We start from the raw sequence: 13,158 nt of genomic DNA on the forward strand, positions 1-13,158 counted from the left end.
GGTTTTTGACTCTGATCAATCTGGTGCACCCTTCATATGTTGATCTTCTGCACACCCTTCATATACTGCTCTGTTACGCGACATTACCATAACTGCTGCTGATCATTTGGCACACTCTCTTGCGCAGGCCAGCCGTCCCTGTGACATGGCTCTTGCGACATATTTCCCCTATAAACCAATCCAACTTCCTTTGTGCCTTCGAGATAGCATAGGACCTGTTGTGCTGCCTGATAATGCTCCTGTGATGGTTCATGCATGTGTTTAGTGAGGATGCCCACTGTGAGGCTAAGGTCGGGCTGGGTGCTGTTGGCAACCCAGAGCAGCTTGCCAACGATCACCAGATACTCCTTCTGTTGTGCTGTGCTTGCAACAAGGGTTCCCTCTGGTATGCTCTGCATTGGAACCATGGTTGGCTTGGTGCATTTGTCCAGGTGCTTAGCCAGCACTTGGTCAATGTACCCTGACTGACCAATTGTCATGGTGTGCATCACACAGTTTCGACTGATTTTGATGCCGAGGAAGTGAGAGACCTCACCACTATCCTCCATCTTCCATCTCTGACCAATCTGCTTCTTAACCTTTAGGACTGTTTCCAGCTGTGGTGCTATGACTAATGTATCATCGAGGTAGATGACCACAATGGCCATATCTTTGCCCTGTCCCTTGGTGTAGATGCAGGGAGTGCACTCTACCTGGAAGAATCCCATGCATCACAAAGACCTGTCGAACTCCTGGTTCCATTCTCGCCCAGACTGCTTTAGGCCATACAGGCCCTTGACCACTTTGTATACCTGTCTGGGTGCTACTCCTGATCCCTCCGGTGGTTTCATATAGATCACTTCTTTTAACCTGGAGTTTAAGTAGGCCATCATGATATCCAGTGCATGCACCTCCAGACGTTCTGTACTGCTAGCGCTAGGATAGCTCTGATTGCTCCGAGGGGCACTATGTCATGGGCCTGGATGCTCAAGAAGCAGGAGGGTCACAGGTTCAACAGGTATTGAAGATCTAGTCGAGATCAGTAGAGAGCATGGTTGTAGTGCAGTCTCCATGGAGACCATGGACTCCTATGGACTCACATGCAAAGGAGGGCCAAGCACAGCCATGAGGAGGACCAAGCTCAAGGAGCAGGCACAGCCACGAAGAGGACCAAGCTCAAGGAGCATGCAGATGGTTACCACTCAGGGGCTCAAGAGACAAGAGCCAAAGGAACTGTCACTGATCAAAGGAGAAGGAGCAGTGTCAAAGGAGTTGACACCAGGTCATGAGGAGGAGGAGCAGTGTCAAAGGAGTTGACACCAGGTCATGAGGAGGAGGAGCAGTGTCAAAGGAGTTGACACCAGGTCATGAGGAGGAGGAGCAGTGTCAAAGGAGTCGACACCACTCAAGAGGCACAGGGGTGCCAAGCAGGAGAGGCCCCTGAGCAGTACTCGATGAAGAGGGTACTCTCTGGAGAGAGAGCAGGAGCAGCATCGCTGGTGATGCTGTGAAGAGGTATATAACCATGCTTTCTCATCATCATAGGTCGAGTGGATCCTCATCCACTCTACTCACCATACAACTAGTCAATACTTTAGAAACACAAGTACTCATTAGTTACAGTCAGCATAGCAGCAATCTATCAAGGTTGCTCCTCATCGTAGTGTGTGTGTTGTGTCATGGGCCTGGATGCTCAAGAAGCAGGAGGGTCATGGGTTCATATGGAAGGAGCACAGGTATCGAAGATCTAGTCGAGATCAGTAGAGAGCAGGGTCGTAGTGCAGTCTCCATGGAGACCATGGACTCCTATGGACTCATATGCAAAGGAGGGCCAAGCACAGCCACGAGGAGGACCAAGCTCAAGGAGCAGGCACAGCCACGAAGAGGACCAAGCTCCAAGGAGTATGCAGATGGTTACCACTCAGGGGCTTGAGAGACAAGAGCCAAAGGAACTGTCACTGATCAAAGGAGAAGGAGCAGTGTCAAAGGAGTTGACACCAGGTCATGAGGAGGAGGAGCAGTGTCGAAGGAGTCGACACAACTCAAGAGGCACAGGGGTGCCAAGCAGGAGAGGCCCCTGAGCAGTACTCGATGAAGAAGGTACTCTCTGGAGAGAGAGCAGGAGCAGCATCGCTGGCAATGCTGAGTAGAGGTATATAACCATGCCTTCTCATCATCATAGGTCGAGTGGATCCTCATCCACTCTACTCACCATACAACTAGTCAATACTTTAGAAACACAAGTACTCATTAGTTACAGTCAGCATAGCAGCAATCTATCAAGGTTGCTCCTCATCATAGTGTGTGTGTTGTATCACCACTACCTGACGTCCGAAGGTGCCCATAGCAGGTTAGTGGTCCGGATATAGATAGAACCAAAGGCAGTAGTCCACTGTGGTCCGGGGATCACTTCAAGCATCAAGTCAACACACTGGACACTCGTGTTGACGCCACCAACCTTATCACCAACACCATCAACCTCATTATCATCGACATCACCAATCTCATCACCAACACCATCAACCTCATCATCATCAACACTCACACCAGACCTTGGTGTCATCATAACATTGATATTGATCATGCCGAGCTACCCCTGAACGGAGTGTCCACAGAGGTCAGCCAAAACCTACGATAGTATATACCATGAACGCCACCAGCTGTCACTGCACAATTTGATAGTCACCGATACCGAGACAATAGCTGTCACACAGTTTGATAGTCACCGAGTATCTCGACAGACCGACCTGGGTTTCAGGCACGAGACCCCTGACATGTTGTATCACCACTACCTGATGTCCGAAGGCGCCCATAGCAGGTTAGCGGTCCGGATATAGATAGAACCGAAGGCAGTAGTCCACTGCGGTCCGGGGATCACTTCAAGCATCAAGTCAACACACTGGACACTCGTGTTGACACCACCAACCTTATCACCAACACCATCAACCTCATTATCATCAACATCACCAATCTCATCACCAACACCATCAACCTCATCATCATCAACACTCACACCAGACCTTGGTGTCATCATAACATTGATATTGATCGTGCCGAGCTACCCCTGAATGGAGTGTCCACAGAGGTCAGCCGAAACCTATGATAGTATATCCAACGAATGCCACCTGCTGTCACTGCACAACTTGATAGTCACCGATACCAAGACAATAGCTGTCGCACAGTTTGATAGTCACCAAGTATCTCGACAGACCGACCTGGGTTTCAGGCGCGAGACCCCTGACAACAGGTTAGTAAAGATCCAGCACAGCATTGGAAGCTTAAGCACATCGACACCAAGTACCACTTTGTCCATAACAATGTCCAAGAGGGAAGGGTGCAGATCAAGTATGTGGACACCACAAGAAATCTGGCAGATGTACTCACAAAGCCAATTGGGAGACAGGCAATGCAGCAAGCAAGATCTGGGCTACACCTGCAAATACTGGCAGCAGCATACAAAACAGAGTCCCCAAGCTATGCAACAGTGTTGAAGAATGGAGGACATACCTTGAAACAACAGCATAATGAACAGGGTACATATGCTGTTGAGGGGGGGAGTTGAAGTAGATGAAGCTACACAAAGCATAGAGACTGCAGAGGTAGTGCTTACAGCTGAGTAAAAGGTTTGAGCAACCAAGCATGGGCCACATGTGTCACAACCTACTCAAGACAAATGCTTTGTTTTGCTCTGCAGTTGATGTGGCTCTCTGCCACTCCTCTTTTGTATATATATAGACTCCTTTTTCACTTCTCGCTCTCTCTCTCTCCCATTATCATCATCAAATCATACGAAAACTCCAACTGTTTCTTGCTCACTCTCACAAACAGGCTCGATCTGAATTATCCGGATTAAAATTGCAAATTTGTGAGATCTAATTCAACTCGCATCTCTCCGCTCCTCCTCCTCGTCCGCTGTTGCTTTTCGCTTGTGTTGCAAACGCTTCGCAGCCAAAGCTTGATTCCGGCGAGACTTGGCAAACATAGTCCTCTGAGCAGTAAACTTGGCTTGCGATTTAGCTATTTCCTCCACCAGCATACTCAACGCCGCGAGCGAGTTCGGATCCCACGAATCAGCGCCAAGATCTTTCGCAAGTGACCCCTTGTTGTTGGTCAGCTCGCAAGAGACTCGCGCATGAACAGCTGCAGAGAGAGCGGTGGAGGCGAGAGTCGAACGAACGTGTGTCGCTTGTGCCTCGTCCCTTTTTTCAAATCCCAAATCCCGTGCTGGCGGTGGAGATGAGGGGGAAGCGGGGGCCCATTCGTACTCATCCTCCACCTCCTCCTCCACCTCCTCCTCCTGCGGCTGGTTGATAACGTCGTCGACAATGCCGGTTGTGGCGGTTGCTTCGGTCTCGGAAGCAAATTTCGATGTTGGTGATGGATCAATAAGGCTGTGCAAATCTCGGTAGAGTTGAGTCCAACGTGGATCGTCAGCAGGTGCATCGGCTAGATCGGATCCGAACAATGCTTGCTCGACCAAATCCTGTGCTGCTGGTGGAAGATGCTTGTGGTAACCGGGTAGGATACGGGTTGTGAAGGATTTGGTTTCTGCATTTCCTCTCTCCTTTCCGGCACCCTTGCCCGAGCTCCCTTGTGATATACTGCCGGTGGCGTTCTGCTTCCGCTTCTTGCCCGGTTTCGGAGCCCAAGTTGGTTCTTGTGTTCGTCTGGTCTTGGAACCAGGGGGCCGACCTCTGGTCCTTGTCCCATCTTGTTGTTTTTGTTGCTGCTGTGTCGCCATTGCTGTATCCTTGTTTTGCTTGCACCTGCGTTTGTGATTGCGTTTTATTGTGATTGCGTTTTATTGTGGGATCGGCCCAGTCTGCTGCTGCAAAACCCTCTGCAACAATCTCGTCAAAACCTCAGCTCTCTGTCCGGCACCCAAAGTGATAAACACCTCTGCAACACTCTTTCCCTTTGCGTCTCTAATCCTACCCAATTGACTACCCGCAAAAGCACCGGCCAAAGCACCGGGCACGTTACCAACAATGAACCCTAACGCTGAGCCCGATGCACCACCGATCCACTTCCAAAAGGGAGCGACCCGATTCACCTCCGGTCTGAGCAGCTCCTCGAAAACGTTGGCGAATACTCCGTCTGCCTCGGGCTGACTGCTTCCCTGTCTACCCCTGCCCTCTTGCTGAGCTCCGTCGGCGGAGTTGTCTTGCTGCTTAAACGCACCGGGGAAGAAAGATTGGAAGAAGTTGGCAGAGTAACTCTGCTCCTTTTCGCTGTATTCGGATGCAGTCTCTTCCTCTTCGTCGGGAGAAGAGAAGAAGGAGGAGAAAGAGGGCTGCGAGCTGCGGAGTTGGTCGTACTCGCTTCGACGTTGAGTGTCGGAAAGGACGTAGTAGGCGTCAGCAAGCGTTTGAAACTTTTGCGTGGATCGTTGACGTTCAGCGGGAGTGGCGTTGGGGAAGCGATCAGGATGGGTTTTGAGCGAACGACGCTTGTAGGCCTCCTTGATTTCTGCTGCTGAGGCGGCCGGAGTGACACCTAGCGTTCGATAGTAGTCTGGGAGAGGGATGTCCATGCTCGTATAGCGAAAAGCCTAAGGATAGAAGATGGTCCTTTCTGGTTTCCATCGAGGGTGGTACGGGATCGATCGATGGTAGCCTCGAGCGGCGTCAAGACGAGAGGAGGTGGCGGCAAAGATCTGCGGATGATCGAGGCACCAAGGAAGGATCAGTCCTGATTACTCGCACACTTTTCAAGAGGGCACGTCTGGAGAGAAAGAGCGCAAGAGAGACGAGAAGCGCCGCACGACCTCACCGACTCAGCAGCAAAACGCCCAACAAGCTCGCAATCTCGCAATCTCGCAAGGGCCCATTTTTTCGAGAATTGCACGTGAGTGCGCTGATTCAGGCTGAGTCACGACCCTTTTTATTTAATCCAGCCTCACGATCATCCATTTTCCCACCAAGCATAACGCATCATCGGGCAGATCTCACCCTGGTCTCGAGTTGCAATCGCGATCTTGGGCATCGTAGGAGACAAACTGCAAACCTCGAATGAGTAGTGAGGTTTCCGTAGCAACGTCCACGCCGCACTCGGCCTCAAAGGTCGCCCTTTTCCATTAGTAGCAGTTGGGCGTTGGCATGTTTTTGAGGGGATGGTAACAAATATTGCTTACTAATGATGAGTGCCCTTTCTCGAGCCGCGGATTGATGAGCTCATGCTTATTAATTGCCGATACTACGTCACGTGGATGGGTTGTTTTTAGTTTTTTTGGAATTGTACAGTCCGAAACCCGAGTTGGAGGTTGACAATGTTGACTCTTCCGAACCACCATCATCTCCACCTCGCCAACCTACTCGCCTAAGAGTTCGTCGTTGCTCGTAGGTAAGTAACCGAAACCTCTCTAGTAATACTGTGTACCATCTAATTTAAGGGCCATTTTGGAAATGGAAGCACAAGATGCAAACAACAACAACAGTGAGGCAAATTCAAAGAATTCAAACTTGAGCCTTCCATTCGGCCCCGGCAAACGATTCGAGCTGCAGCCGCCGGCACACTTTTTGCACTTGTTTGCACGACCATGCGTCGTACAGCATATGCAAGGCTCGCTGGCATTCACCCTTTCTTGCTATCTTTGCTGGCATCGCAACAGAGAATACCGCAGTCCGCATGCACGTCCAAGGCCCCACCCGTTCTTTCTTCCACGCTGGTCCGGCAGCTCTCATCAAAGAGCACAAAGAGAGCGAGGGAGGACAACACTACTGTCAGACCAAGTTCTCAATGGACCTCTCCTTTGTTTCATGCCGCCGTACTTTCCGCCGGCTTGTAAGCACCTCTTTCTGCCCTATTGCTCTCGTGCTAGACTGCCTCTTCTATGTGTGTTTCGTCCTCGCGTTTCCGAAGTGTTAGGATCAACATGCGCATGAATGCGTCGAACAGTCTTTGCTGGCTGTTGCTGTTTTCGAGATCATCATGATCAAAAACATGATGCCGCCGATGCGCTTGCAAACGCCAGTTTACAACAGTGCACGGCCGCCGGCTGGCTGGTCTCTTGCGCACCCTCGCTTTCAGCCCTGAACCTCGGCGCGATGTCTGTTGCAAACTCTCTCTGTCCTTCCGCTCTCGCGCTTGCTGCGGAGCTGAACACTATGATGAGCCAGCTGCTGATGCAGAGCTAGCTGGTGATGCAGAGCTAGCTGCTGATGCAGTTGCTGCAAGATGTTTCTTCTGTCCTACTCGGCTGACTTGATCGCAATTGCCTGCCTGCATCCAGAGTGCTTTCTGTATCTTTGTTGTGTCTTCCCCCTGAACCGGCGTGTTCAATGCTTGTAATGTCTGCCACTGCTCTTGCTTCGGTTTGGCTTGTCATCAGCACCGCTTTCCTGCCACTTTGCCGCCGGTTTTGTGCCTCAGAACAGCCTCTGCCAGCTATTCCTGTATTGGCTTTCAGCTTTGATCCATCTCCGCCCCTCAAACACCTTCTCGCCCCCGCTTTGCTCAAAAGCCAATCAACTTTCTATTGCTAGCAGCTCTTCCTTGCCCACCAACACCCAAGACCAACGATCTCTCTCCTTCTCTACTAACACCTTTGCCAATCTCTTGGCCAAAGATGTTCTTCTCCAAGACAGTATCGTCCGTTTTTGGCGCAACGGTCCTCGCCGCCGCCGCTGCCTCCGCCCAGTCCGTTCCCGCCTTCACCTACGGCACCGCCAACGCCGACTATTCTGGTGTCAAGTCGACCAACCGAAACGGTGCCACGAACCCTTCGACTCCTGAGCTCAACACTCCCATCAACCAGACCTCGGTCTCGCGTCTCGCATCCATCAACTCGATCGATGACTGGTGCACTTTCGGCCCTCCTGGCACTGGCCAGCCTCTGGCCGACGTAGAAGAGATCACCGTCGCTTACTGCACCAAGCCGCGTAACAACGCTCGTATCATCCCAGACGGCACTGTCACAGGTGCTCACTTTGTCAAGACTCCCCTCTACGTCCAGCTCATGGCCAGCGGTGACTTTACCTCGATCGGCTTCATGGCAGGCGACGAAGGTGGAGAGCTCGACCCTCACGGAGCCACCAACATGGGTAACCCGGTCGGTGGTAACGTCACCTCCAACGTCTCCGGCCAAGACGTCTTCTACGAGGAGTGGATGAACTATGCCTCTGCCGACCAGGTTTGCTTCCGAGTCTGCATCGCTGGTAGCGAACAAGCTCCCACCGCTCTGGAATGTCAACACACTCTGGATGTGATGGGATGCAACTTTATCATGCCAGGCAACTACGATGACAACGTTTTCGAGACCTGCGATGGTGATTCTGCTTACCCACCTGGTCTTTACCCCGAGGGCAACGGTCAGACTAGCACTTTCGTCCAGTTCTTCACCGGTGTATACTCGGCCAACGGTGTCACTTACAGCTACACCAATGGTTCGCCGGATCAAGTTACCCCGACTGCCGCTTACTCCACTCCGAGCACTAGCAACTGTCAGACTACTTCGACCATCAGCAACGGTATCAAGTCCTTGGTTGCCTCTCACACTGCCTCGTCCAGCAGCGCAGGCAAGGCCAGCAAGGCTAGCAAGTCGAGCAGCGCTGGACCTTCTGCCTCGGCCGGCTCCTCGTCTGGATCTAGCTCCGGTTCGTCGGGCTCTTCGGGCTCGAGCAACTCGGCAGCTACTACAAGCAGCGGAGCTAGCAAGATCGGCACCAACGCTTCTGCCGCTGTCGTTGCGCTTGCCGTTGTCGTTGCTGGCGCTATGATGCTCTAAGCAGCATTGCACCGCTTCACTTTATTCGTTCTGACTATACACATTTCCCATTGCGCTTTGCTTCTGGAATCATGATTTGCACACCTTTGTCAACGCTGTATAAATGTGGTAGCCTATTGAGTAAAGCATCTCACCACTGGGCCTGATGTCGAGCGAATCAGATGTCACCGAGAGAGGACACGTTGGCCTGCTCTGCTTGACAGGCGCTTTTGTGCAAGTTTAGACGTTCTGTGTTGCACCCGATCTCTGGTGAGATCAGCACGGCTCGATCTCTGATCAGATCGGTCATCTAATCGGATCGGCTCTGCCTGATCTCCGATCGGATCGGCTCTGCGTCATCCTCTATCATCGCACTGGATCGTGATCTTGAGCAGCTTTGAGTGGAAATCTTTGTTCGGATATCGGGTTGAGCTTGTAACTGCTCTCTCTACATTTTCTACCTTGCTTCCAGCGATTCACTGCCCTCCTCCGAGCTGGATGCCTTTGTCTAAACCGCCTCTGAGACAGCGGTAAGACCTTGTATCCCAGCGACACCACTGGAGGCGAGCGGCGGCGGGGGAGAGAAAAGGGAAAGTGCATCGCTTGGCACCCATGACAATCATGATCGTGACAATAGCCAACCTCAGAGTCCCCTCAAACTCGTCCCTCGGTCGTCTCAGCATCGGATTACAGAGCACCACATCACAAAGGCCACTAGCCTCGTCTCTTGCAAAACTCACATTGAGAGCACGACTGTTCAGCAGAACATGCTCCGCCACAGCACCGGCTTCGGCACCACAAGCCTACGTCTCACTCTCCACCAATCCCTGGTTCAACCTTGCATTCGAAGACCACCTATTCCGCACGATCGACCCTTCCACCCCGATATGTTTCCTCTACCGCAACTCACCATGCGTTGTAGTTGGTCGCAACCAGAATCCATGGAAAGAGCTCAACGCTTCCGCGATGCGCTCGATCGGCCTACCCATGGTACGTCGCCGTTCGGGTGGTGGAACAGTATACCACGATCTCGGCAACACCAACTACTCATTCCATATTGCTCGTGAAGCATTTGATCGACGAACCCATGCCGAGCTGGTTGCTCGTGCTCTCAACTCTCCGCCAACTGGGCTGCAGCTGAGTCGTAGTGATTTGGCACGAACGGATGTGGGAGCTTATGTCAATGGGAGGAATGATATTTGCATTCGTGTTAAGCAAGGGTATGATAGCAAATCGACCAACAAGACGTTTGAGGAGGCAGATGAGAAGGGCTATGAAGAGAGGAAAGTCTCGGGCAGTGCGTACAAGTTGGTCAATAAGAGAGCCTATCATCATGGAACGATGCTCCTCTCGGCAAGTCTGGGGAGTTTAGGTAGCTCACTGAGAAACGATAGAGGAGAGTTGCTGGTGACAAAAGGAGTAGCATCCGTGCCTGCACCTGTGGCAAACTTGAGCGATGCTTTCCCCGATCGAAAAGCGATGCTCAGCCACGATATGTTTGTCCAAGCTGTTGTCGACGAGTTCCACCGCACCTGCCCTTCCTCCTGCGAAAGCAAGGAAAAGGTAGTGCAAGTAGACGAATCATCACTCGACCGTCTCGATCTGAACCAAGGCCGATGGAAGCTAGCCGAAAACATGTCAGAACTTCAAAGCTGGCAATGGCTATTCGGTCAAACGCCTGAATTCACCCATCGAGTCTCGCTCGACGCTAGCGACACACAAGCTCGGGCAGCGTTTTCGATCGAGATGCACTGCAAAGAGGGGATTGTACTCGAGGCAAAGCTGGTAGAAGCAAGCTTCGAGGATGCTACAATCGAAAGAGAAGTTCGTGGGATGGTGCAAGGACTGCAGGGGAGGAGATATGATGAGCTAGCCTTGCCACCGCCTTGGGGACCCAGCTCTGAGCTTAGCCTCCAACACCAAGGTGCCTCGCCGAAAGGAGGCTCGAGCGTACAAGACAAGCTGTTGGCATCCTTGCGCACTGTTCTGTAGACAAGGTCATCATCCCACTCCCGATCGATCGGGTGGAGAGGTGTGTGCTTTGAGATGAGACTTGAGATCTCTGCTGAAACCAACGCTTTTGCAATCGCGCCCTGTTTTTGCCATTCGTTCTCACGCACGGACCTTCGTTTCTAAGCCCACTCTTCGGCTTGCTTCCGATTCCGATCCTAGACAGTCATCGCTCGGAGCTTCCGACGATCGGGCAAAGGAGGCGTGGGAGATTCGGCATCGTGACTAGAGCGATAAGCTTCGAGACGGCGGCGTACCAGTGTGACTTTTGAGAGGCAACTCGCTCCCTCACCAAATTTCAGCGAGAAAAAAATATAAAAAAATAAAAAAAATAAAAAATAAAAAAAATAAAAAAAAGAGCTGCTGAAATGCCCCACACGGAGACACACGCGGTCAACTGCCTCTCCCCCTATCGCCACAGCTCAGCATCGTTCACTCAACACCATTCACTCAACACCATTCAACACCATCTTTACCTCTCTCCTATCCACCATCAGTCCCTTTCTCGACGTTCCTTACAGCATACCTTTCCTTAGCAACAACCACGAACCCGGAAGCTGGCTCTTCGGTTCAACTCTCTGCACTGCCGGTCACGCTTGCCCAGTGACCTTGGTCTCAACTATCCTTTCCACTAGTATACCACATACACTCTATTGCAAATCCTGCGATAGCATTACACCTCAGCTTGGCTCAATCGCTTGCCCGCCATGAAAGCGTCGCATCCCACAGCTTTCCTCTTGAAAAAGCGCCAAGCACCCTGTGCAGTATGCACCAACATCGCCCCCTGTCCCGCCTGCCCAAAAGGTCAGCAATGTCAACAGATCTTCCGCACCTCCTGCCAAGACTGTCCCGTCAACAAATGTGTCCCTATTCCAGGCTACGACAACGGTGGAGGCACCAACAAGTCTGCCCTCGGTGGAGGACTTGCTGCGCTTGTTATCATCGCAATAGCAGCAGCGATCGGCTTCGGGTTCTGGCGACGTCTCAAAGCAAAACGTTGTCGTCGTATCGCTCTTCACCAAGATGCCATGCAACGACGTGAAAAGGTCAAGAACGAGAAAGAAGGTGCAACGCTCCAACTCGGAGGAGGAACAAACCCTCCTTGCTCGCCTCACGATCCGAACAATTCTCCTTTTGCGATCGTCGATGCGGATGACTTGGATAACGATACAGAATATACCCAAGTTACTGGCGTGCTCAACGATCAAGATAGACTCGGCTCGCTGGTTGAGCCCACTGCTTTTCGTCGACGCTCGTTTGGTGCAGCTACCCACCTTTCGCGTATTACTGAAGGGATGGAAGAGGAGGAAGAGGAGATCGATGCCGAAGCTGCAGCAAAGAGTGCCAAGAGAAAGACGGCTGCTTCGGTGAGATCCAATGCACATTCGTTGGCAAGTCGCGCAGGTCCACGTGTTAGCTTTGGAAGTGGTATTAGCTTTGGAAGTGGAAACATCATCCCGATCGCTTTCAAGCCTTCTCCATCTTACACTTCCGGTGGTAGTGTTGCAGAAAGCGAGGAGGAGTCGATGGAAGGATACCAACCAGTCTCCTTACTAGCCGTACCTTTGACGGCTCATCGCGCAACAGGAGCACCCGCAATCCAAGTCAACACAGCCCGCACCGGTCCAATCCGTCCCACCCGTGCACCCGATCTCAACCTCAAACTTCCTGAAACACAGAAATATCAACCGACACCCTCTTGGCCACTCGCCACCATCACCAATACCACCGCTGCTACAAAAGAGGCTCGGTACGACTTTATGTCTGTCGATCCCGTCTCTGCTCTCACCGCCTCTGGTCCCTATAGCCGCTCCAACCGTCCTCTGTCGGGGGCGACGATTAACACTATCAATTCGGCCCACTCGAATTCTCTATCGTACGTCATGTCCGCGCCTCAAGTCATCACTCCGGTTAGCGGCGACCGGGTTCGACGAGTACAGTTGGGCAATGGAGGAAAAGCCCAGCTGGTCAAAGTTCCCTCGCTCAAACGCAAAGATAAGTCTCCTGAAGCGCCGAACCGTGAAGACCCGTTTCAAGATCAGGGTGAGGCGGAATTGCTTCCTCCCCCCACCAACCGATTTGGCTCTTCTCCTTCAGGAGAAAGATCTTCAACCATCTCCACCTCGACTTTGGGCATTCCATTCGGCGAAAACCCATTCGGCCAAAGTATACAGCCTCCGGAGAATCAGGCCAGCCCAAGCGATGCAGAGGAGAGAAGCTCCTGGTTGGGTTCATCTACAGACATTGGCGTGACCAAGAGAAGTAGTGATCCCTTCAAGGATCCCACTCGAAAACAGAGCGGGGAGAGCGGGGAGGAGGAGGTGAGAAGAGCGAGTATCGGTGGCTTGAGTTTGTTGGGTCAATTCCCGTTCGACTTTTCCCGGGCGCAACTGCCAGATGATGCTGCGAAACGCGTTGAACAGTATAAGCGATAACTTAGCATTTCCTTATAGCAACGGAGCAAA

The 13,158-nt window shown here is 52.0% G+C and overlaps 5 protein-coding genes across 5 annotated transcripts; 3 read left to right on the top strand and 2 right to left on the bottom strand.

Moving 5' to 3' along the window:
• Nucleotides 1-3,856: 3,856 nt before the first annotated feature.
• UHO2_04855 (uncharacterized protein) lies at nt 3,857-4,720 on the bottom strand (the record flags this gene model as incomplete). The annotated part of the gene is made up of 1 exon (XM_041557386.1): nt 3,857-4,720. One exon carries the CDS (start codon nt 4,718-4,720, stop codon nt 3,857-3,859), a length of 864 nt encoding a protein of 287 aa, XP_041413320.1.
• Nucleotides 4,721-4,780: 60 nt separating this feature from the next.
• UHO2_04856 (uncharacterized protein) lies at nt 4,781-5,512 on the bottom strand (the record flags this gene model as incomplete). The annotated part of the gene is made up of 1 exon (XM_041557387.1): nt 4,781-5,512. One exon carries the CDS (start codon nt 5,510-5,512, stop codon nt 4,781-4,783), a length of 732 nt encoding a protein of 243 aa, XP_041413321.1.
• Nucleotides 5,513-7,546: 2,034 nt separating this feature from the next.
• On the top strand, nt 7,547-8,704 carry UHO2_04857 (uncharacterized protein; the record flags this gene model as incomplete). Its single annotated transcript, XM_041557388.1, has 1 exon — nt 7,547-8,704. The coding sequence occupies one exon, from the start codon at nt 7,547-7,549 to the stop codon at nt 8,702-8,704; it is 1,158 nt and encodes a 385-aa protein (XP_041413322.1).
• Nucleotides 8,705-9,304: 600 nt separating this feature from the next.
• Nucleotides 9,305-10,675, top strand: UHO2_04858 (uncharacterized protein; the record flags this gene model as incomplete). Its single annotated transcript, XM_041557389.1, has 1 exon — nt 9,305-10,675. One exon carries the CDS (start codon nt 9,305-9,307, stop codon nt 10,673-10,675), a length of 1,371 nt encoding a protein of 456 aa, XP_041413323.1.
• Nucleotides 10,676-11,400: 725 nt separating this feature from the next.
• On the top strand, nt 11,401-13,128 carry UHO2_04859 (uncharacterized protein; the record flags this gene model as incomplete). Its single annotated transcript, XM_041557390.1, has 1 exon — nt 11,401-13,128. The coding sequence occupies one exon, from the start codon at nt 11,401-11,403 to the stop codon at nt 13,126-13,128; it is 1,728 nt and encodes a 575-aa protein (XP_041413324.1).
• Between the last annotated feature and the right edge of the window lie 30 nt (nt 13,129-13,158).

Source organism: Ustilago hordei, assembly GCF_900519145.1.
Source record: "Ustilago hordei strain Uho2 genome assembly, contig: UHO2_contig_11, whole genome shotgun sequence".
Taxonomy (NCBI): domain Eukaryota; kingdom Fungi; phylum Basidiomycota; class Ustilaginomycetes; order Ustilaginales; family Ustilaginaceae; genus Ustilago; species Ustilago hordei.